General features: G+C 34.0%; 1 protein-coding gene across 1 annotated transcript in view; it reads left to right on the top strand.

The window, feature by feature from the left end:
* LOC149792288 (uncharacterized) overlaps positions 1 to 26,824 on the top strand; it is a 132,558-nt gene that overhangs the window by 55,287 nt on the left and 50,447 nt on the right. Inside the window, exons 6-7 of the mRNA XM_089969553.1 lie at positions 15,114 to 15,216; positions 16,762 to 16,933. Coding sequence (XP_089825679.1) covers positions 15,114 to 15,216; positions 16,762 to 16,933 — 275 coding nt within the window. The remainder of the gene's footprint in view (positions 1 to 15,113; positions 15,217 to 16,761; positions 16,934 to 26,824) is intronic.

The following is a 26,824-nucleotide window of genomic DNA, read 5'->3' on the forward strand; positions in this document are numbered from 1 at the left end:
GTCAAACCCGTCAATAGCAATCACAATAGGAAAAAGCAAAACTGGCCTTTCTACACAGGTGACTTCTGAACACTGGTTCACCATTCAAATTTGGTTTTAAACAAATGCCATGCAGTGGTGTCACTAGGGTTGGTGTCACCCAATGTGGTAACTCATGGCGTCATCCCCATGGACCTCCTTCTTGCACAAAAATTCCAGTATTTTATTGATGTTCATGTGCAGTAACTCATGGTGTCACCCCCGTGGATCTCCTTCCTGCAAAAAAATTCAAAGATTTTATAGACAGTCATTTTGGTGTCACCTCTTCTGATGGTGTCACCTAGTGCGCTCTGCACCCCCCTACTGATGCCACTGATGCCATGCACCAAATATCATTATTGATATTATTATTATTATCATTATTATTATTATTATTATTATTATTATTATTAAAATTATTATTATATCAAGATTGCCTTATTTGCATTATATAAGAAAATCTCAAATCAGTCTGTTGTTGATTGGATTAAAGCTACATATTTATCTGTAGAAGTCATCATATAAAGGACATCAAATCAAACGAGATTTATAGAGACACAAGCTTATTAGTATCTCTCACCTCGTTAACGATAATATTTACCTGTATAATGTGGCTGATGTTGAAGGCATAATATTTACCTGTATAATGTGGCTGATGTTGAAGGCATAATATTTACCTGTATAATGTGGCTGATGTGATTACTGAAGGCATAATATTTACTTGCTAATGTTGAAGGCATAATATTTACTTGTATAATGTGGCTGATGTGATTACTGAAGGCATACTATTTACTTGTATAATGTGGCTGATGCTGAAGGCATAATATTTACTTGTATAATGTGGCTGATGTGATTACTGAAGGCATAATATTTACTTGTATAATGTGGTTGATGTTGAAGGCATAATATTTACCTGTATAAGGTGGCTGATGTTGAAGGCATAATATTTACCTGTACAAGGTGGTTGATGTGATTAGTGAAGGCATAATATTTACCTGTATAATGTGACTGATGTTGAAGGCATAATATTTACCTGTATAAGGTGGCTGATGTTGAAGGCATAATATTTACTTGTATAAGGTGGCTGATGTGATTACTGAAGGCATAATATTTACCTGTATAATGTGGCTGATGCAGTTATTGAAGGCATAATATTTATATATATAATGTGGCTAATGTGATTATTGAAGGCATAATATTTACCTGTATAAGGTGGATGATGTGATTACTGAAGGCATAATATTTACCTGTATAATGTGGCTGATGCGATTATTCAAGGCATAATATTTACCTGTATAATGTGGCTGATGTTGAATGCATAATATTTACTTGTATAATGTGGCTGATGTAATTATTGAAGGCATAATATTTACTTGTATAATGTGGCTGATGTGATTATTGAAGGCATACTATTTACCTGTATAATGTGGCTGATGTGAATATTGATGGCATGATATTTACCTGTATAATGTGGCTGATGTGATTATTGAAGGCATAATATTTACCTGTATAATGTGGCTGATGTGATTATTGAAGGCATACTATTTACCTGTATAATGTGGCTGAATGTGATTATTGAAGGCATAATATTTACCTGTATAATGTGGCTGATGTGATTATTGAAGGCATAATATTTACCTGTATAATGTGGCTGATGTGATTATTGAAGGCATGCTATTTACCTGTATAATGTGGCTGATGTGATTATTGAAGGCATAATATTTACCTGTATAATGTGGCTGAATGTGATTATTGAAGGCATAATATTTACCTGTATAATGTGGCTGATGTGATTATTGAAGGCATACTATTTGCCTGTATAATGTGGCTGATGTGATTATTGAAGGCATAATATTTACCTGTATAATGTGGCTGATGTGATTATTGAAGGCATACTATTTACCTGTATAATGTGGCTGATGTGATTATTGAAGGCATAATATTTACCTGTATAATGTGGCTAATACAATTATTGAAGGCATAATATTTACTTGTATAATGTGGCTGATGTGATTATTGATGGCATACTATTTACCTGTATAATGTGGCTGGTGTGATTATTGAAGGCATAATATTTACCTGTATAATGTGACTGAATGTGATTATTGAAGGCATAATATTTCAAACATTTAAACATACTAGTGAGGTATAAAAATAAAAAGCATTTACAGCAGATACATGTCACTGCATACTTGCAATCAACTAATGAAGAAAAAGAAAGAAAAAATATAAAAATGGTGGCATTGATGGAATGGGGATTGTAAGATGAAGGACTTTACCTTAAGCTCAGGTGGTATATATATATTTATTTGTGTGTGTGTGTGTGTGTTCTTTGTATGAAGGTGTCCACTAAGGCAGGTTTAAATGGATTTAAATACCACTTTGATTAAGGACAGAATGAATTGATACCAAACATTGCACTTCATTAAAAACATGACTGATGACAAAACTGACTAAAGTATTTCCAAATATACTCAGATTTATAAGGAAATGTTCTGACTTTTGCTTGGTGCTTTTGAATTAGTATTAGATAATGCACACCATAGAATTTTGGCTTGGCTCAAGTATTGACTTTATCTCAGATCTTACTCACTCCATAATGTATTCTTTAGAAATGTGGACTTTATGACTGGGACTGAGCTCTTTCAAGTGTGTTATCTAAATGACAATCCATTCACTTTTTTCATCCCTATTTTGCACTAGTTGGTGGTCACATTTTTTAAATTGTGATATTTTAAGTTACCTAGCAATAGCCAATAGTATTTTGAATAAAAGCATGAATAACATTACAATATTATGAATAACATTAAGAATAACATCATAATATTTTCAATAACATTATGAATAACTTTATGAATAACATTTTTAATACCATTTTATAACATATTGAATAACATTTTGAGTAATATTATGAATAACATCTTGAATAACATTTTGAATGAATTCAATTTTGACTAACATTTATGGTCATATTTAGAATAACAGTTTGAATAACATTATAAATAACATTTTGAATAACATGAATAAGATTACATTTTCAATAACATTATGAATAACATAACTTCTTGACATTAAGAATAACATTATGAATAATATTTACATTAATATTTTGAATAACATTATAGCTAACATTTTGTATAACATTATAAATATATGAATAATATTTAGAATAACATTATAAATAACATTAATTTGAATAAAATTATGAATAACATTTGAATAGCATTTTAAATAGCATTTTAACATCATGAATAACATTTTGAATAACATCATAAAATTTTGAATAACATTTTAAACAACATCATGAATAACATACCATTTTGAATAACATTACGAAAAACATTTTGAATAACACTACGATTTTTTTAAAAATAACATAACATTATGAATAACATATTGAATAACATAACATTTTGAATAACATTATGAATAACATTTTAACATACAAATAACATTTTGAATAACATTATAACATTATGAATAACATAGCATATGAATAATGTTTTGGGTAACATTATAACATTATGGATAATGTAACATTTTGAATAACATTATAACATATGAATAATGTTTTGGGTAACATAACATTTTGAATAACTTTTTGAATAACATTACCAGTAACATGTCTCACCAGCAAAATATGGTCAGGATATTGGAATCACTTTTTCAATGGCATTGTCATTGTTGTCAATGGAAAGCATCTATGTTAAATTTTTGCATGTACCATACCTGCTCACTTAAAAGTCACATCCATCAGCAAACTTCATAGACCCAGTTCTTCCATTACATCATATGTGCAAGCAGATCTGGGTCTATGCAGTTTGTTAGGAGTAATCAATAGAACAAACAACATAAACCCTGATCTTCTGGCACATTTGGCAAAAGTAGATCGGGGTCTATGTTGTTTGTTATTTGACTTGACATAGCAAGTACAGCATATATAATAGCTTGGTTTTCCTGACACTTTTGTATGCATACTATTATATGTATAGTCATAAAATATGATAGGTGTATTACTCTTCATGGGGGGGAATGGGTCAAAGTGACCTACTGTTAAAGCTTGATTGATTACAAAGCCTCATATTTACAAATCTCCTTAACTTGAATGGACACTTAGACTCAAACTTGTATAGCTTATAATAAATAAAGTGATACAAGGGATTTCAGAGTAGCAACACATATTGATACAGGTGTCTGTTTAATATATATTGTTTTGTTTGTGATAAGTTAAGAAATACAAGACATATGACAAAGGTAGTTTTGAGTCTAAGCGTGTACACAAGTTAAGGAGTTCTGTGAATTAAGGGCTAGAACATTCAGTTTCTCTGTATAGCTGAGTTTCACTGTTGCTGCTTAAGTGTTCTTGGAGAGTTCTTCTCAGCATGGGCAGAAGTAGGTTACAGTGACATTCTTTTCATGTGTATGTAAGTAATAATATTAAGTTTTTTTTATTTTGTTTTTTTTTAATTTAGCTCAGTTTTGTGCTGCTATATGTATAGTCAGTCATGAGCTTGATGGATCTAGTGATATCCCAAAATCATACATTTTGTTTTACCTTTACTAAATACATCTAATTTGATCTTTGAACTCTAATACGTTCGGAGTCTAATCTTGTTTGGACAGCTTCATTATCAGAGCTAGGTGTATACAATGTTGCATCATCAGCACAAAAATCTGCATTACTGGAATCATTATTTAATGTAAGATCATTTAATACGTAGAAAGAGAAGAGGAGAGCAAGCTACTAAAACAGTCTTGAGAGACCCCTGAATGAATATTGTGAGTTAATGAGGAATATTGCTAACGTTTACTTGTTAAGGTATTATCTAAACCAGTGTAAAGAAGATTTATCAGACCAATGGAAGTATCTCCTTAGAAAACACCCCATAGATACCTTATCTTTTTTATATCTCCATTGAGAAGAACAACTCATCCTATCTTTTCTGTATCTCCATAGAGAACACTCCATAAATTCTATTTTTCCTATATCTCCATTTAGAAGATCACCCCATAGATACCCTATCTTTTCTATATCCCCATTGAGAAGAACACCTTATCCTATCATTTTTATAGGGGGCACTCACCAGTTATTATGTACTTTTGAGAGAGTGACGTATGTAAGTTGAAGTCGTTTGCATTTAAAACACACAGAGTAGAGAGAACATTGATCTCACAGTATTGAGAATGTTGGCATACCTATATGCTACTTTGATGCAATGTGACTGACATTTCTTGGATATTGTACTTATGGAAATTGTACATGATCTAAACACACTGCTAACTAAAATGAATGCTCCCTTGTGCTAAAAAAATCAGCCTGAATTAGTCCAAAGTACACTATCTTTAGCACCTATTAAAATAGGGAAAATGAATTTTGCCCAACTGGGTAATGCCAGCTTTTAAAAGAGCAGTGGATGAACGTAAAAAATGTTATCAGCTTTTTTTTATACAATTTACCTCTGAAGTCCAGGAAGTGAAAATGACCACGTGGAGCTAGCAGTTTTTCAAAGGTAAACTCTATAACCCATATTACACCCATCAATCATACACCAAATAAAGGGCATTAAAGGTTCCCTGAACAATACCTAAGAAATACAAGTTGTTTTTTTTAAATTGCCAGTATAACCAGTGAGGTAACCAGAGAAATTCTTCTTCTTTAAATTTTAACCCTATGCAAAATACTAAACTGTAGAGTGCCACCTTAATACAAATAGGAAAATACTAGACTGTAGAGTGCCACCTTAATACAAATAGGAAAATTTATGCAATTAGTTTTCTTATTTTCATATCGTGTTCTGAATAAAATGGTACATTAAAATTGATTTTATCCAAGAAAATAAGCTAATTATGCTTATTTTGCCCTTGCTTACCATAATATGCCTTGAGACAGTCTTGTGTGAGTAGTGACCTTAATTATAGGGAAATTAGAAGTCATAGAATACAGGAATGAAGTCAACTTAAATTTAAAACTGTTACACTAAGTAAAAGAAATATATATTGAAAATGTTTTTTTTAATTTATTTGCAATGAAATTAAACAATAAATGATGATCAAGCAAATTCACTTTCTTCCATATTAGACAATAGGCCAATATTTTGACCTTTGACCTTCATGAACTGCATCTGTTCCATCCCTTTTAAAGCTGTAAAATTTATTGGTGACATCTCAAGTTTCATGTTCCTGTCTTTCAGCATAACATTGGTTGCTATGTTGACAAAATGTTTTATGCATTTTTAAAATGGCTCACTTTTCATCATAAGGGGGTGGGGCTGGACTTGTGTGAGACTCTGACACCAATAAATATTCTTCTGTGGGGGGGAAATACAGGAGAGTTATTCAAAATTACTGTTTTGATGCTTGCAACTAAATGTTTCAGCTATACAATCAAAAATTAATCATATAATAATAATATCCATGTATTAAGGGGAAACTCACCAGTTACTATGTACTTTTGAGAGAGTGACATATGTAAGATGAAGTTGTTTGCATTTGAAACATGCACAGCACACTGAACAGTTTGATGTATTCTCTCTACTTATGTGAAATTAATCTAACATTGAACATTTTGATGTATTCCACTCTCCTTATTTGAAATCAGTCATACAATGAACATTCTGATGTATTCCCTCTACTTATGTGAAATCAGTCTTACATCGAACATTTTAATGTATTCCACTCTGCTTATTTGAAATCAGTCTTACATTGAACATTTTGATGTATTCCACTCTAAAGTAAGTGATCAACCTTCAATAGATGATTCTGACAATGTTATGTATGTCATATATTTATGCGTATAATTTTCAGTGTGATGAAAAGCAATCTGTCAAGTCTTATAACAATTACAGTGTCATGCCTGAAAATCAATCTCATAATCAACACTGTCCTGTGTTTGGCTGGTCTGCTTATAAGTAACTGACCTATAAGTCCAATGTATGCACACTAAATTGAACTAGATTAATGCTACAGTAAACTAGTTCAGTCAGTTTTCTGGCTAGATTAATGCTACAGTAAACTAGATCGGTCAGTATTCTGGCTAGATTAACGCTACAGTGAACTAGATTGGTCAGAGTATTCTGGCTAGATTAATGCTACAGTAAACTAGATCGATCAGTATTCTGGCTAGATTAATGCTACAGTAAACTAGATTGGTCAGTATTCTGGCTAGATTAATGCTACAGTAAACTAGATTGGTCAGTATTCTGGCTAGATTAATGCTACAGTAAACTAGATCAGTCAGTATTCTGTCTGGCTCTATATGAAACCTTTCTGAGCCTCTCTGAAGATACTGATAATTTTGTTCTCCAATCAAAAGGGTTCAGCTGTGTAGGAAAAGATTGGGTGCCTATGGGATGATCTTCTCTAAGTAGGTATAGGAAAGAAACGGTATCTGTGGGGTGTTCTTCTCAATGGAGACATTGAAAAGATAGGATGAGGTGTTCTTCTCTGTGGAGATATAGAAAAGATAGGGTATCTGTGGAGTGTTCTTCACTGTGGAGATATGCTGGGTACCTATGGGGTGTTCTTCTTTGTGGAGACATCAAAAAGATAGGGTACTTAAGGGATGTTCTCTAAGGAAATATAGAAAAGATAGGGTACCTATGGGTGTTCTCGACCACTCCAGTGGCCTAGTGGTTAGAGCATCTGTCTCAGATGCAGGAGGTCATGGGTTTGATTCCCGACCAAGTCATACCAAAGACTTACAAAAATGGTACTAACAGCTCCCTCGCTTGGCGCTCAGCATTAAGAGGTTAGTGTTAGAACTGGTCAGCCTGGTGTCAGGATAATGTAACTGGGTAGGACATCATGCTACATGTCTGCGGCATGATGCCCCAGTGCTAGACATCACTATAAACTGCCACATTGCAGACGTCGTAGCGATATGACTGAAAAATTGTTAAAGCTACATTGAAAATCCAAATCACATCACACACATCAAAATGTTCAGTGTAAGACTGATTTCAAGTAAAAACAGAGTGGAATACATCAAAATGTTCAAGGTAAGACTGATTTCACATAAGTAGAGTGGAATACATCAAAATGTTCAAGGTAAGACTGATTTCACATAAGTAGAGGGAATACATTAAAATGTTCAGTGTGAGACTGATTTCACATAAGTAGTGGGAATACATCAAAATGTTCAATGTGAGACTGATTTCAAATAAGTAGAGTGGAATACATAAAAATATTCAATGTAAGACTGATTTAACATAAGTAGAGGGACTACATGAAAATGGCCAGTGTACTAGACTGATTTAAATATATAGAAAAAGACACTGATGATATTAGACACTTGAGGAACATCATTGGAAGAAGTAACATCAACAAGATAACACAATTTGCTAGCGTCATACAGAGACCATATGTGTCATGCTGCAAAAGCAAGGCTTTTTATTTCTTTAAGTATTACTTGGATCATCATGGTAATCAAATGATACTACCTGACATACAGATGACAAACATTCAGTCTTAAGTCTAATAAGGGGTTAAATCTATTTCTGTCACTGTTGGTATTAACATGCTAATGAGGTTATAAAATAAAACTGTACATGCAATATTAATACAATGTTAGTAACATAATAATAATAATAATAATAGTATTAAAATGAGCAAGACAGAGGGAGAGGAATAGATTATGCAAGTACATACTTGAAGACGGTCAGTAGAAGAATGAATACACAGACTAATGTGGTATGTTAGGATATGTTAAATGTAAATGTAAATATTATTGTCAGGGGAGAGAGATTAAACTGAGTAAATAAAATGGCATAAGCCCATTAGCAATCTTCAGTCAGTCATTGCATTACACAACAATTTTTTTAACCAAATTTGAAATGGCATGCATAACAAAATTGCCTGACATAATTACTTGGTACTTAGTAAGGGCCGTTATGTCGCTAGTGACCTAGCTAGCACAAGATTCTGCTACCTCTCAGGTGCCCTATGTGGTTAGAGCATCCTCCTCAGATGTAGGAGGTTGAGGGTTCAAACCACAGCTGAGTTATAACAGAGGGTTATAATAATGGTACTAACAGCTACCTCGCTTGGTCTGCAGCATTAACAGGTTAGTGTTAGGACTGGTCAGCCTGGTGTCAGAATAATATGACTGGATGGGATATCATGCCACATGTCTGCGGCATGATGCCCCGGTGCTAGACATCACTATAAACTGCCACATGGCAGACATCTTAGTGAATTGACTAAAATTGTTAAAAATCCAAATCACACAGATGCACAGACATTTCACAGCTGATTGACCTGTGTCATGGAAGTTCACGTCTAGTGTCAGGTTTTGTACATAGTCTAGATCAAGTTAAATAATTTATGCATTGGGCAAACTTTTCTTCATTCATAATGTAAAAGCAGCTGAAGTGACCGATGCATAATCTCTGTTTATTTCTGGGAAATACAATAAAGAGCACATAACTGAAGGCCGATACCTTACTCTACTCTGGTAGAAAAAAGTGGTTTACATGGAAATAGGCATTACCCATATTTTTGGAAATTATTTTTGATGTCTTGTAATTATCATCCAGTAAAATATTATATTTTAGGAGATAAAGATACTGAACTTTTACTGTATACTCAATTTAACCCATTATTTATAAAGGAAGTTATAAAACTACAGGGTTTGAAATGAACTTCACAAATTTATAAAGGATTTTATTGTTTTCATGCTTTTCAATCATCCTATTACTTTTTGGTGTCATATCAGGGTTTTTTTCTTCAGTAATTCAATTCACAATAACAAAAGAATCCAATAATATTCTGTTTTGTTTTTGAAAATGTTAAAAATGTTAAATATATTTAAATTTGCTTGTTGAAGCATGTCAGCACGTAAAGTCTAATATAATGTGTTGTTCATTATCAGCACACAGTCATTTATTGTAATTGATTTGAGAGGGCAGTCCAGTCAGTTGACTACCTGTGAATAGCAAGTACTATAGACTTAAGGGTGAGATGGTGTAATGATGTAATTGAACTCGTTCACATATTTTCCTTTAATTCCTTTTGGACATGTGCCTAATACATAAATACAGCATTTATGCAGACAGTATTGATGTGTTACAGGATATAAAATATAGCTCCATTTCACTTTGCAATTAATAGAGACCTGGCAGTTCATGGATGAGTGAATTTTTGTGCTGATTAATTGCCCTTTTGCAATAAATTGCATGTTGGGTAATCTGTCAGATCATATTTATGCAGTAAAACCTTCCAAAAAGCAGTGAAATTTAAAACTGACATTGCACGCCATACCTAAATCAAAATTTTTATGTCTTTGGTATATACTGTTATATTGAATCCTTGATGCATGTTGGACATGTTAAGAGAAACATAAACCTTTTACATGATACTTTTTTTTTAAATGCCAATAAATATGCCAGAAATGAAAAGAAAATGACTTTCTTATACTAAATGCCTGATTCATCCATGGAGATTTTGCTGTATTTTCTCATGTTCGAAAAAGAACAATGCCTCCCACAGATTGTTGGAAAAATTGGAAGACACCCTTCATATGCCAGATGAATGGCTTCTAGAGCATATATGGTGCCATGCTAGTGCAACAGAACTTGCATGCCATACAATGGTGAGAAGAAAAAAAATTGGAGTGAACTATACACTAGAAATATAAAGGATAAAGGTATTGGGACCCATGTTTTGCTTTGCAATCACCAATCGTGATGGAGCAAGATTGAGCATTTGTGGAATCCTAGACCACACCAAGTCATACATTAGCTTCAAGACTACATTTATATCGTTCAGATTCTAGATCATATTGGGTCGACCAAAAATGTAGCCCACACTGACATAGAGAATTAGGGTACAGTCAATGGCAAAGTGCTGGGGAGAGATAACCAGAAGGACTTAAAGTCTGCAGGAAAGCCATCAGTTGAGAGTCATACAGTGACAACTCATCTAGACATGGAAGATGACAGTGGAACACAGCCTGTTGAAGAAGCAAAAGCCAAATCTACGGTAGCCTTGACACAATCTTGTCAGAAAATTGCAGGGAAACACTCAAATATGCACCAACTACCTGAATCATCATACAAAGCCAACAGTGCTTCCAGATATATAAATATGCACAGCATGCAAACAATGACAGTGTACAAATTAAGCAAAAGTTTGTCCCAGCATCCTATTCTAATTTGAAAGAACTTAGCTAGACCCTAGCAGTGATAGGCTACTCTTTGAGTACGGGTATATCCTTTGCTAGTACTTTGCAGTCAGGTCGGATTAATTAATACAGTAATATCCCTCAAAAATGTTTTGTTATTGTCAAAATAGTGTGTGTGTGTGTGTGTGTGTGTGTGTGTGTATGGTGTGTGTGTGTGTGTGTGTATATATATATATATATTATATTTTTTAAAATAATCTTTAAAGTATCTTCCTGATTCAGTCAGTCTTGTAAGTGTGGAATCATTTATTGTAAGCTTACAGTCTAATTTTGTAGTTGATGAGGACATCAGCTGTACATATTTAGGTGCTTTCAAAAGAACTGTATTCTGCAAAGCATCAAAAGAGTGACATTGTAACATTACTTATAGAAAAGTCTTTTTCCCATATTTTTAACAACAACTGAATATTGTCATATATTATGTTGTAAATATTTTAAATAATTTGTCCACATTTTAAACAGAAGGCATCAAGGCAGGGTAGTATTGTACTGAGTTACCTTCCCTAAATAAAGTTTTGTTATTAGTAGTAGTAATAGAGAAGTAATGTAGCTGAAAATAATTGTTCATTTTAAACACTGTTTATTCATGCAGTCTGCATTAAATTATTTCAAATTCCTTAATTTTTGCATTTAAACCCACTATTGTTGTGTATTATGTATGGCAATGTGTGCATGTAGACATTTGTCAGCTTTTAATATTGCATATTCATTTGTCACAAAAAGTATGGCTGCATAATTTAAATGTAAGTCATAAATATTACATAATTTCTCTTGTTACGAAGAATTGACCAATCAGAACACTTCCCACTCTTTTTGGGATTAGTACTTTCAATTTTTTCCCAGCATTAGTCAGTTCATACCATTGTACAAATCAAATTACTGTTTTTGATTTAATGATCAACTTACTTTGAAAATGGAAATGACATACCATGTCCATTACTTAGGACACATATCATCAATTATATATATATATATATATTTGAGATGGCTATTTCTGAACATACTGCAATATGTATAATGGTTAATACTTCAATTATATTAGGGACCAACCAGCATTGTATTGAATGGTGCAGTAATTGGATTGTGCTCAAAGCTGGCTGTACAAAGTTCATAGTAACGACTGCAGTTACTTTGCTGCATGAGTCGACCTATAAGCTAACTGATATTTGATTTAAATTACCCAGCAACAAAATTAGTTGGCACGATTAGAATTGTACGAGTGCTTATACCATTAGAAAAACAACTTACACCTGACATATTAGTTACTTAAATTCATCACCTATTAAGGGTTTGTAAGTCAACTATCAGTGACTATACACTTTATTTTGTAGGTCATTGTTAATAATAATAATAATGATAATAATAACAATATTATTATTATTATTATTATTATTATTATTATTATTATTATTATTATTATTAAAGACTTGATTTTACATCATCTGCACCATCTAGTTTTAAACTGTTTCAAATCTCTTCTTAATAACTGTTTATGATTATGATTTGCCTAAAGAACAGATATGTTTGTTTACCTTTGGCAGGTTCCATAATCAATCAGTCTCATGTCAAAAGTACACTTCTGTAACTACAGGATCAAATTTTTTAATTACATGTACAAAAAGCGACTCTTTTTCAACATGTATTTAATGAGTGGTGGTATTCTGACCTTTGATATGAATGGTATTGAAAGTATTCTTACATGAAACAAATTTAGTAATTTTAACTATATTTTGATATGTTTACATGAAAATTCACATTGGTACAAACTCAGACACTATTCGCCATACTATGCCAAAAAACGACAGTGGAATGATTCCAATACCTTATCCTTACAATTTTAATAATAATAATAATAATAATAATAATAATAATAATAATAAAGACTTTATTTAGAAAAGGTAACTCAGTTAGTTACAGAACTTAAATCTACCTTGAGGCCTTCTGTCTGTTATATACAATAGATACAGTATATACAACATAATGTGAAATTTGGATCATCTCATTTTAAATAGCTTGTTTAGTATCAATTTTTGCTGAAAGTATTTTAACAGAGAAAAAAACTTTGCACATAATTTATCCCCCAAGTAATAAATGCAGTTTTCCTTGCAAACATTCATCTTGGACAGAATCCATCATCATCAAGTACACTTAAAGCAAACTAGGGAATTTGAAAGCAGGTTTTTCACTCACCCAGTGATAGTGTAGTTTTCTTTACAATGCAATGGCTATCATACTATGGCTGGAAAGTGAATCCTGTCTCAAAAATTGATGGTCATTTTACCTTGGCTGGTAAATTAATGTTGTCTCCCAATCCAGTGGCTATTCTACCTTGGCTGGTAAATGAACATTGTCTCCCAGTCCAATGGCTATTCTACCGTGGCTGGTAAATGAATGTTGTCTCCCAGTCCAATGGTCATCATACCTTGGCTGGTAAATTAATGTTGTCTCCCTATCCAATGGCCATTTCACCTTAGCTGGTAAATGCACATTGTCTCCTAATCCAATGACCATTCAACCTTGGCTAGTAAATGAATGCTGTCTAAGAAAATGGATAATCAGCAGGTGAATCATAGAATATTTGTGCATCTCATATCATGCTGGAAAGAACAAAAGGCGAATGAAACTAAACTACCACAGGTGACATATAAGCTTAGTTCCATCTGCAAATGATGGTGTTTTAAATTCCAGAAACATGAGACAAAGCAAGGCTATATGTCTACATTATGATAGCCTTCTGCCAGAACAGGGTCCATATTTTTGTCAATGAAACATTTTTCTCTATGCCAACTAATTTATCAGCATCTAGTTATAAAATATATTCAATGATTTAATTAAAGTACACATATTTTAGTGCCAATTAATATTGTTTTAAGTGAAATTATGGAAAATATTTTGTTCCTGGATGCTGAAAAAGACCTTTTCAGATGTAGAAAATGAAGTCAAACAGTATATAGCAAGACCTGTAAATTATGGTGGTCCAAGGTCTGGGATTGAATAGTTTTGACTATGGACCTGTAATTATGGTGGTCCAAAGTTTGGGATTGAATAGTTTTTGACTATGAACCTGTAATTATGGTGGTCTGAGGTTTGGGATTGAATATTTTTGACTTACGGACCTGTAAATTATGGTGGTCCAAGGTTTGGGATTGAATAGTTTTGACTATGGACCTGTAAATTATGGTGGTCCAAGGTTTGGGATTGAATAGTTTTGACTTATGGACCTGTAAATTATGGTGGTCCAAGGTTTGGGATTGAATAGTTTTGACCATGGACCTGTAAATTATGGTGGTCCAGGTTTGGGATTGAATAGCATTGACTATGGACCTGTAATTATGGTGGTCTGAGGTTTGGGATTGAATAGTTTTGACCATGGACCTGTAATTATGGTGGTCCAAGGTTTGGGATTGAATAGTTTTGACCATGGACCTGTAAATTATGGTGGTCCAAGGTTTGGGATTGAATAGCATTGACTATGGACCTGTAATTATGGTGGTCCAAAGTTTGGGATTGAATAGTTTTGACCATGGACCTGTAATTATGGTGGTCCAAAGTTTGGGATTGAATAGTTTTAACTATGGACCTGTAATTATGGTGGTCCAAAGTTTGGGATTGAATAGTTTTGACCATGGACCTGTAATTATGGTGGTTCAAGGTTTGTGATTGAATAGTTTTGACTTATGGACCTTTAAATTATGGTGGTCCAAGGTTTGGAATTGAACAGTTTTGACTTATGGACCTGTAAATTATGGTGGTCTGAGGTTTGGGATTGAATAGTTTTGACTATGGACCTGTAAATTATGGTGGTCCAAGGTTTGGGATTGAATAGTTTTGACTTATGGACCTGTAAATTATGGTGGTCCAAGGTTTGGGATTGAATAGTTTTGACTTATGGACCTGTAAATTATGGTGGTCCAAGGTTTGGGATTGAATAGTTTTGACTACAGACCTGTAATTATGGTGGTCCAAGGTTTGGGATTGAACAGTTTTGACTATGGACCTGTAAATAATGGTGGTCCAAGGTTTGGGATTAAATAGTTTGACTACAGACCTGTAAATTATGGTGGTCCAAGGTTTTGGATTGAACAGTTTTGCCTATGGACCTGTAAATTATGATGGAATTTAATAGTTTGACTACAGACCTGTAAATTATGGTGGTCCAGGGTTTAGGATTGAATAGCTTTGACTATGGACCTGTCAATTATGGTGATCCAAGGTTTGGGATTGAATAGTTTGACTACAGACCTGTAATTATGGTGGTCCAAGGTTTGGGATTGAATAGTTTTGACTATCGACCTGTAAATTATCATGGTCCAAGGTTTGGGATTGAATAGTTTTGACTATGGACCTGTAAATTATGGTGGTTCAAGGTTTTGGATTGAACAGTTTTGACTATGGACCTGTAAATTATGGTGGTCCAAGGTTTGGGATTGAATAGTTTGACTACAGACCTGTAAATTATGGTGGTCCAAGGTTTGGGATTGAATAGTTTTAACTACGGACCTGTAAATTATGGTGGTCCAAGGTTTGGGATTGAATAGTTTGACTACGGACCTGTAATTATGGTGGTCCAAGGTTTGGGATTGAATAGTTTTGACTATGGATCTGTAAATTATGGTGGTCTGAGGTTTGTGATTGAACAGTTTTGACAATGGACCTGTAATTATGGTGGTCTGACGTTTGGGCTTGAATAGTTTTGACTATGGACCTGTAATTATGGTGGTCCAAGGTCTGGTATTAAATAGTTTTGACTATGGACCTGTAATTATGGTGGTCTGAGGTTTGTGATTGAATAGTTTTGACTATGAACCTGTAAATTATGGTGGTCTGAGGTTTGGGATTGAATAGTTTTGACTATGAACCTGTAAATTATGGTGGTCTGACGTTTGGGCTTGAATAGTTTTGACTATGGACCTGTAATTATGGTGGTCCAAGGTCTGGTATTAAATAGTTTTGACTATGGACCTGTAATTATGGTGGTCTGAGGTTTGTGATTGAATAGTTTTGACTATGAACCTGCAAATTATGGTGGTCTGAGGTTTGGGATTGAATAGTTTTTGCATGATGGACCTGTTATATATTAGCAGCTATTGTTGTATAAATTGAATAAATTGTGCTTTGTAAATTCATTACAGTTAGTTGTTGGATTTGTACTTAACTTATGTGAACCCGAGTACTGGTCCTGGACTAGCAAGTCAGAAACAAACAGATTTCAGGCCCAGGGTTCAATTTATGTTCTCCACATGTACCGGTACACTGTACATGTATATACATTTTGAAAATGTTATGACTTTTTGTAAGTTTTTTTATACTTGTATCTAATAAATGCTGTAAAATGTAAATGTATAATTAAATGCATTAATACCATTGCAAAAGTTTCTTTTGATAGGTTAATTATTTGTTGTTTTTCTTTATTATGCTATTATTATTATTATTTATTCCACATATGTCTTTGATACTTATATTACCCGGTACCATCATGTGCAAAGGGAGGGGGCATTTATAGGCACATCAAAATAAATCAAGAGATAATGAATATGCTGCAGTTTTTCTGACTCCTTCCTCAGATATGTAGAGATGCCAATGAGACGTCATATTCAGGATGAGATCTTAAGTCCACGGACATTGTCAGGGAGTCAGTCAGATCGCTCAACTATGACCAACAGGATTGGATCACTGAACTCTGCCAAGTCAGATCCTGAGCCCAATGTCAAAAGTTTATCCAGTAAAAAAATAAAGGTAAGATGAAAGATTAATCATCTTGTGATGAAAAATGTTTTTGTATATACCTGACTGATCTCAAAGTATGATGCTAAAAGTTTATGTATATACCTGACTGATCTCAAAGTATGATGTTAAAAGTTTCTGTATATACCTGACTGATCTCAAAGTATGATGTTAAAAGTTTCTGTATATACCTGACTGATCTCAAAGTATGATGTTAAAAGTTTCTGTCTATACCTGACTGATCTCAAAGTATGATGTTAAAAGTTTCTGAATATACCTGACTGATCTCAAAGTATGATGTTAAAAGTTTCTGTCTATACCTGACTGATCTCAAAGTATGATGTTAAAAGTTTCTGTATATACATGACTGATCTCAAATTATGGTGTTAAAAGTTAACCTGACTGATCTCTTAGTTATGATAATTGTTATCTGGTTTTAATTTGAGGTTAACTGTATTTATATGTGTTACAGTAAGATGAATTATTGGTTCTAATACTATTCATTGGGAAAGCTCCGGTGGCTTAAGTGGTTAGAGCATCTGCCTCAGATATGGTAGGTTGTGGGTTTGAACCCTGACCCAGTCATACCAAGGACATAAAAATGGTACTAACAGCTGTCTTGCTTGGCACTTAATATTAAGAGGATACTGTCTGGACTGGTCAGCCTGGTGTCGGGATAATGTGACTAGGTGGGACTTCATGCTGTATGTCTGCGGCCTGATGCCCGAGTGCTAGACATCACTATAAACTGCTACACTGCTGACATTGTTGTGATATGACTAAAAAAAATTTAAAGCTAGGTCAAAAATCTAAATCACACACACATACACACACACTATTCAGTGGCACAATAATTTTATATCTGATTAACAAAACTCTAATGTATTTCAGTCCAGTGTTATATATATAAGTTTTACACTTTTAAAATAAATCATCAAAATAAAACTCACCACAAACATTGGAAAATGTAGCTGCTTCATTCTTAAAAAATGCTCTGCCAGATTTTTTATGGCTAGCAAATACTGCAGTGTGCTGAAAATGTTGAAAAGCAAATGAAGTTGAAATGGTACATGTAGGAAAATCTGAAATCTTTGCACCCAAAAAATTAGAGCCAGGCTTTAAGGTAAATTATTAGTAACTGTATGCTTGTAGATAAGCCATTTAAGAAAGACTATATGTATCAGGTTATTATCTAACTGTTTATAAATGATCCATGATATGTGGGTTTTTTAAAAATTTTATTTAAGACTTGGGTATTATTAACCAGGCACAAGGCTTTGCATTTAATGAATTGCTGATTGAAACCAATTAAACAGTTTAATAATTTTGATGTTGATGTTGAGGAGAATTCTGATAACTGGGAAGGTGAACTTGTTTCATGTTTTCATGAAGGCAATCATGCTGATGACAAAATAGATCAATATGATGCCACCCTATTGATATATCAAATTGTGATCCGTCCATGATGCAATCAAAATATATATATATAATTCTTGCAACTGTGTGCTGTTGATTCTAGATCAGTGATGAATTTCCATTCATTAATAACCATGAAACATATTAATAATCCCAGTTATACTAATTGAATTTCATATGGTACAAATTTCATCGAAATCCTTTCTGTTTTCCGTTCTCCCCTCCCTTCTCATGCATAAGGGACAAAAAATGCAGAAATCTGGAGTGTCAGAAAAGGAATTTGGGCTGGATGGAAATCTTGAAATTGAACTTACACCAAGTAACCTACAAGAATATGGCTCATCATGTCAGTATGTGTACACTTTCCTTGGGATTTATCTACAGTGTTTATATATCCAATGATACAAAGTTGCAATAGCCTATCGACAATATATGGTAAATTTCTCTGTTACAAGGTACACATACTGTAATATATTTAATGCTTTATTGTTGTTGTTGTTTCTTAAACCTATTATAATGTTAAGAAACGTCAATCATTATTGATTAAATATGAAAGTTTGCAAAGGCTGCAGAGGATTTTTGCTTGGATTTTTGCTCTTTTCATATGAAAATGTATCTGGACCTATGAATGATGGTGTAAGTTAACTCAAACTGACCAAAGGAAAAGAGAGAGATAGAGACAGAGAGAGAAAATAAGAATTTTATGGTTGGTAGTTATGTTAATTAAAGCAGAATAATGACTTAGATCTGCTGTAAATATATTAAATGTTTCAATTACCTCTTGCTGGTTCGTCACTTTGTTTCTATGCCATACATTTTTCACTGTGCTTGTACATGAATGGCTGAGCATTCAGTGTTTGTAGTGCTCTACTTTATTCATTAAAACCATCTTTTATGTTTAAATCATAAGTGTGTCTTATATTGATTTAATCAGTGTGAACAAAAAAAGAAATTCAACAAAGAAAACAATCAATTTATCAATAAACAGAGGTGATTGTGAATAGCCACAAAAGTCCCAGAACTACAGTTTTTAGTGGACACACTCAACAGTTCATTCACTAAATACATAGTTGCCTGTAGTCAGTCTTAACTCCATTCGAAGGGTAAATATGTGTACATGTGTCTGATATAAATAAAATATATGTATAGTATTCTTGCTGTATCAATGATATATCACTTGTATAAAAAAAACTATTAAAAGGAAACTCAGCAAGCCTCGGTTTCTTGAAAAATGTATACATTTTGTGGTATATCATTGATATAGTATACATACTATACATGTATTCCAAATACATATATATGGTCTTAAAACTCACCTATTTCAACTGCAAGAACAAACTCAAGACCTAATAATGTTTCCTACCTTAAATATTTTCAGCATGTTTTTATGTTTTCTAATTTCATGGTGTTTATTTTTTGTAATCATATCATTATATGTTTTTTTATGTTGTAGGTGTTGTCTAATGTTGTAAAGCGCTTAGGGCTTCTAAAGATAGGTGCTATACAAAGTCCTCATATATATATATATATATATATATATATATATATATATATATATATATATATATATATATATATATATATATATTAATAAAATAACAGTATCATACAGGTTAGAGAAATTTTAATTTGTACTCTGTGGAGATTCGAACCCAGGACCGTGGTTAAATGGCATACCTCGCCATGCTTGCACACAAGAGCCCATATTCCCTCATGACTAAGCACACATCACCAAAAAATGATGTTACTCAGTCTGTGTTTTATGCATTCATGTGTAGCAGACACACTCACATGATGACCCAGTAATTCATTCTCATGTATGTACACAATCATTTTGGATTCCTATGAAAGAAATCAAGGTATATAGAATTAATTATAGAGAAATATAAATAAATATACACCAGATAGAACAGAAAGTGCTATCCTTGGAATCCTATAGAAGAATGCTTGATAATAGAAGGCTGATTGAGTAACATCATATTTTGGTGATATGTGCTTAGTTGTGAGGGAATATGGGCTCATGTGTGCAGGCAAGGCGATGGGTGACGTTTACCTGCTGACCTTGGTTTGAATCTCCATAGAGCGTGAATTAAAAATTCTCTAACCTGTATGATAGTATTATTTGTATTAAAATATTAATTCTGCCTACTATTATCAAGCATTCTTCCATAGAAATCCAGGGATATCACTTTCCATTCTGTCTGGTGTATATTTATAATTCTCTCTCTCTCTCTCTCTCTCTCTCTCTCTCTATATATATATATATATATAAAAATATATAAATTGTTTAACTTTTGTTCATGATTATAGATTGTAAGTGTCATTTGTAGCCAACATATTTAACATATGACATACCTACTTTTTGTCCATGATTCTAGGGAATACTTTAAGATAATGATCATTTGTAAACAACATATTTACTTGGATTTGAGTTCAGGACATCGGTTTTTTGTCTGGTAAATTATATTGTCTGTGTGATTGTTGTCATGATGTTTTCTTTAATTTGAGTTCTAGGTCTGGTCTTGTTTGCCAGTTTGGTATTTTCTGAAAGCAATGTTATAAGACTAATAGTAATATTAGTCGGTGGAATCACTTTTCGATGTGTTCAGTTACATCTGGAGAACAATTAAATATCTAAATTATTCATTGAATTTACAAAGAGCTTAATAACTTTTAGAATAGACCACTGCTTTGGGATTATTGAGGACTCTTTCTAAGACAGTCTGAATTATATCATTGTAACACATCAAGACTATTAGTATATCAGCACATTTAAGATTCTTTTAATTTGTTGGGAAATTTTTATACTGTTGGACCTGTGGTAGAACATTTATGATATTTGGGGATTTCATTCACAATACTGTATGCTTGTCCACACATAAATACTGTGGTATGCTTATCCACACATGAATACTACATCTGTATGCATTTTTAGTGACATGTTTGTCCACACATGAATATTACATCTGTATGCATTCTTAGTGACATGTTTGTCCACACATGAATATTACATCTGTATGCATTCTTAGTGACATGTTTGTCCACACATGAATACTACATCTTTATGCATTCTCAGTGACATGTTTGGCCACACATGAATACTGCATCTTATGTATTTTTAGTGACATGTTTGTCCACACATGAATATTACATCAGTATGCATTCTTAGTGGCATGTTTGTCCACACATGAATACTACATCTGTATGCATTCTTAGTGACATGTTTGGCCACACATGAATACTGCATCTTATGCATTTTTAGTGACATGTTTGTCCACACATGAATATTACATCAGTATGCATTCTTAGTGGCATGTTTGTCCACACATGAATATTACATCTGTATGCATTCTTAATGGTATACTTGTCCACACATGAATACTACTTCTGTATGCCTTCTTAGTGGTATACTTGTCCACACATGAATACTACATCTGTATTCATTTTAGTGACATGTTTGTCCACACATGAATATTACATCTGTATGCATTCTTAGTGGCATGTTTGTCCACACATGAATACTACATCTGTATGCATTTTTAGTGACATGTTTGTCCACACATGAATGCAACATCTGTATGCATTCTTAGTGGCATGTTTGTCCACACATGAATACTACATCTGTATGCATTTTTAGTGGCATGTTTGTCCACACATGAATACTACATCTTTATGCATTCTCAGTGACATGTTTGGCCACACATGAATACTGCATCTTATGTATTTTTAGTGACATGTTTGTCCACACATGAATATTACATCAGTATGCATTCTTAGTGGCATGTTTGTCCACACATGAATACTACATCTGTATGCATTCTTAGTGACATGTTTGGCCACACATGAATACTGCATCTTATGCATTTTTAGTGACATGTTTGTCCACACATGAATATTACATCAGTATGCATTCTTAGTGGCATGTTTGTCCACACATGAATATTACATCTGTATGCATTCTTAATGGTATACTTGTCCACACATGAATACTACTTCTGTATGCCTTCTTAGTGGTATACTTGTCCACACATGAATACTACATCTGTATTCATTTTAGTGACATGTTTGTCCACACATGAATATTACATCTGTATGCATTCTTAGTGGCATGTTTGTCCACACATGAATACTACATCTGTATGCATTTTTAGTGACATGTTTGTCCACACATGAATGCAACATCTGTATGCATTCTTAGTGGCATGTTTGTCCACACATGAATACTACATCTGTATGCATTTTTAGTGGCATGTTTGTCCACACATGAATGCAACATCTGTATGCATTCTTAGTGGCATGCTTGTCCACACATGAATACTACATCTGTATGCATTCTTAGTGGCATGTTTGTCCACACATGAATACTACATGTGTATGCATTTTTAGTGACATGTTTGTCCACACATGAATGCAACATCTGTATGCATTCTTAGTGGCATGTTTGTCCACACATGAATGCAACATCTGTATGCATTCTTAGTGGCATGTTTGTCCACACATGAATACTACATGTGTATGCATTTTTAGTGACATGTTTGTCCACACATGAATGCAACATCTGTATGCATTCTTAGTGGCATGTTTGTCCACACATGAATACTACATCTGTATGCATTCTTAGTGGCATGCTTGTCCACACATGAATACTACATCTGTATGCATTCTTAGTGGCATGCTTGTCCACACATGAATACTACATCTGTATGCATTCTTAGTGGCATGCTTGTCCACACATGAATACTACATCTGTATGCATTCTTAGTGGCATGCTTGTCCACACATGAATACTACATCTGTATGCATTCTTAGTGGCATGCTTGTCCACACATGAATACTACATCTGTATGCATTCTTAGTGGCATGCTTGTCCACACATGAATACTACATCTGTATGCATTCTTAGTGGCATGCTTGTCCACACATGAATACTACATCTGTATGCATTCTTAGTGGCATGCTTGTCCACACATGAATACTACATCTGTATGCATTCTTAGTGGCATGCTTGTCCACACATGAATACTACATCTGTATGCATTCTTAGTGGCATGCTTGTCCACACATGAATACTACATCTGTATGCATTCTTAGTGGCATGCTTGTCCACACATGAATACTACATCTGTATGCATTCTTAGTGGCATGCTTGTCCACACATGAATACTACATCTGTATGCATTCTTAGTGGCATGCTTGTCCACACATGAATACTACATCTGTATGCATTCTTAGTGGCATGCTTGTCCACACATGAATACTACATCTGTATGCATTCTTAGTGGCATGCTTGTCCACACATGAATACTACATCTGTATGCATTCTTAGTGGCATGCTTGTCCACACATGAATACTACATCTGTATGCATTTTTAGTGGCATGTTCGTCCACACATGAATACTACATCTGTATGCATTCTTAGTGGCATGCTTGTCCACACATGAATACTACATCTGTATGCATTCTTAGTGGCATGCTTGTCCACACATGAATACTACATCTGTATGCATTCTTAGTGGCATGCTTGTCCACACATGAATACTACATCTGTATGCATTCTTAGTGGCATGCTTGTCCACACATGAATACTACATCTGTATGCATTCTTAGTGGCATGCTTGTCCACACATGAATACTACATCTGTATGCATTTTTAGTGGCATGTTCGTCCACACATGAATGCAACATCTGTATGCATTCTTAGTGGCATGCTTGTCCACACATGAATACTACATCTGTATGCATTCTTAGTGGCATGTTTGTCCACACATGAATACTACATCTGTATGCATTCTTAGTGGCATGCTTGTCCACACATGAATACTACATCTGTATGCATTCTTAGTGGCATGCTTGTCCACACATGAATACTACATCTGTATGCATTCTTAGTGGCATGCTTGTCCACACATGAATACTACATCTGTATGCATTCTTAGTGGCATGTTCGTCCACACATGAATACTACATCTGTATGCATTCTTAGTGGCATGCTTGTCCACACATGAATACTACATCTGTATGCATTCTTAGTGGCATGCTTGTCCACACATGAATACTACATCTGTATGCATTCTTAGTGGCATGCTTGTCCACACATGAATACTACATCTGTATGCATTCTTAGTGGCATGCTTGTCCACACATGAATGCAACATCTGTATGCATTTTTAGTGGCATGTTTGTCCACACATGAATACTACATCTGTATGCATTTTTAGTGGCATGTTTGTCCACACATGAATGCAACATCTGTATGCATTCTTAGTGGCATGTTTGTCCACACATGAATACTACATCTGTATGCATTTTTAGTGGCATGTTTGTCCACACATGAATGCAACATCTGTATGCATTCTTAGTGGCATGTTTGTCCACACATGAATATTACATCTGTATGCATTCTTAATGGGATACTTGTCCACACATGAATACTACATCTGTATGCCTTCTTAGTGGCATGCTTGTCCACACATGAATACTACTTCTGTATGCCTTCTTAGTGGTATACTTGTCCACACATGAATACTACATCTGTATGCATTCTTAGTGGCATGTTTGTCCACACATGAATACTACATCTGTATGCCTTCTTAGTGGCATGTTTGTCCACACATGAATATTACATCTGTATGCATTTTTAGTGGCATGTTTGTCCACACATGAATGCAACATCTGTATGCATTCTTAGTGGCATGCTTGTCCACACATGAATACTACTTCTGTATGCCTTCTTAGTGGTATACTTGTCCACACATGAATACTACATCTGTATGCATTCTTAGTGGCATGTTTGTCCACACATGAATACTACATCTGTATGCCTTCTTAGTGGCATGTTTGTCCACACATGAATATTACATCTGTATGCATTTTTAGTGGCATGTTTGTCCACACATGAATGCAACATCTGTATGCATTCTTAGTGGCATGTTTGTCCACACATGAATATTACATCAGTATGCATTCTTAGTGGCATGTTTGTCCACACATGAATATTACATCTGTATGCATTCTTAGTGGCATGTTTGTCCACACATGAATACTTCATCTGTATGCATTCTTAGTGGCATGTTTGTCCACACATGAATACTACATCTGTATTCATTTTAGTGACATGTTTGTCCACACATGAATGCAACATCTGTATGCATTCTTAGTGGCATGTTTGTCCACACATGAATACTACATCTGTATGCATTTTTAGTGACATGTTTGTCCACACATGAATGCAACATCTGTATGCATTTTTAGTGGCATGTTTATCCACACATGAATGCAACATCTGTATGCATTCTTAGTGGCATGTTTGTCCACACATGAATACTACATCTGTATGCATTTTTAGTGGCATGTTTGTCCACACATGAATGCAACATCTGTATGCATTCTTAGTGGCATGCTTGTCCACACATGAATACTACATCTGTATGCATTCTTAGTGGCATGTTTGTCCACACATGAATGCAACATCTGTATGCATTCTTAGTGGCATGTTTGTCCACACATGAATATTACATCAATATGCATTCTTAGTGGCATGTTTGTCCACACATAAATATTACATCTGTATGCATTCTTAATGGTATACTTGTCCACACATGAATACTACATCTGTATGCATTCTTAATGGTATACTTGTCCACACATGAATACTATTTCTGTATGCCTTCTTAGTGGTATACTTGTCCACACATGAATATTACATCTGTATGCATTCTTAGTGGTTTGCTTGTCCACACCAGCAATACTACCTCAATATGCATTCTTAAAGATCTAGGTCAGTTAAAAAATAATATGCATGGAAATCTTCATTGACATATACTGGATCTGCACACTGTGACCTGACAATCTTACCTTGTTCAAAATGGTATGTTCCACCTACTTAGATGTAGAATCTGTTCTAGAGATATCTACCAAGGCAAGTTAATAAATAAGCAGGTGGTTTTTTTGGCATAGGATGCCAACTGAGGCTGATTTGTAAGGCATGCATTCTGTATACAAAGATATTCATCAAGGCACATTTATAAGAAGCTCTTTACATAGATATGCCAATAACTTAGGCTGATTTATAATTATGTGTTCTTTTTATATAGACATGTTGTTAAGGCAGGTTTGCAAGCAGGTGTTCATTATGTAGGGATGCTAGAAACTAAGACTGATTTGTAAGCATATATTCTTCATTTAAAGATGCCCACCAGGAAAGGTTTACAAGCAGGTGTTCCTTATATAAGGATGTCCACTAAGTTGGGTTTACAAGTCCATGTTTTTTATATAGGGTGTCCACTGAGAAAGGTGTACAAGCATATGTTCTTTATATAGACATGTTGCTAAGGCAGGTTCATAAGCAGGTTTTTCTTATACAGAAATGCCACCAAAGCAGGTTTCATTTTACTGCTAAAGCAGAAATAATGGGCATTAAATGGGGCATTATAATTTTTATTAAACTGACAAATTTGATGCCAGTTTTATTAAATATAAATTTTCTT

Source organism: Sinohyriopsis cumingii, chromosome 9 (genome assembly GCF_028554795.1).
Source record: "Sinohyriopsis cumingii isolate HCF-2022 chromosome 9, ASM2855479v2, whole genome shotgun sequence".
Taxonomy (NCBI): Eukaryota; Metazoa; Mollusca; class Bivalvia; order Unionida; family Unionidae; genus Sinohyriopsis; species Sinohyriopsis cumingii.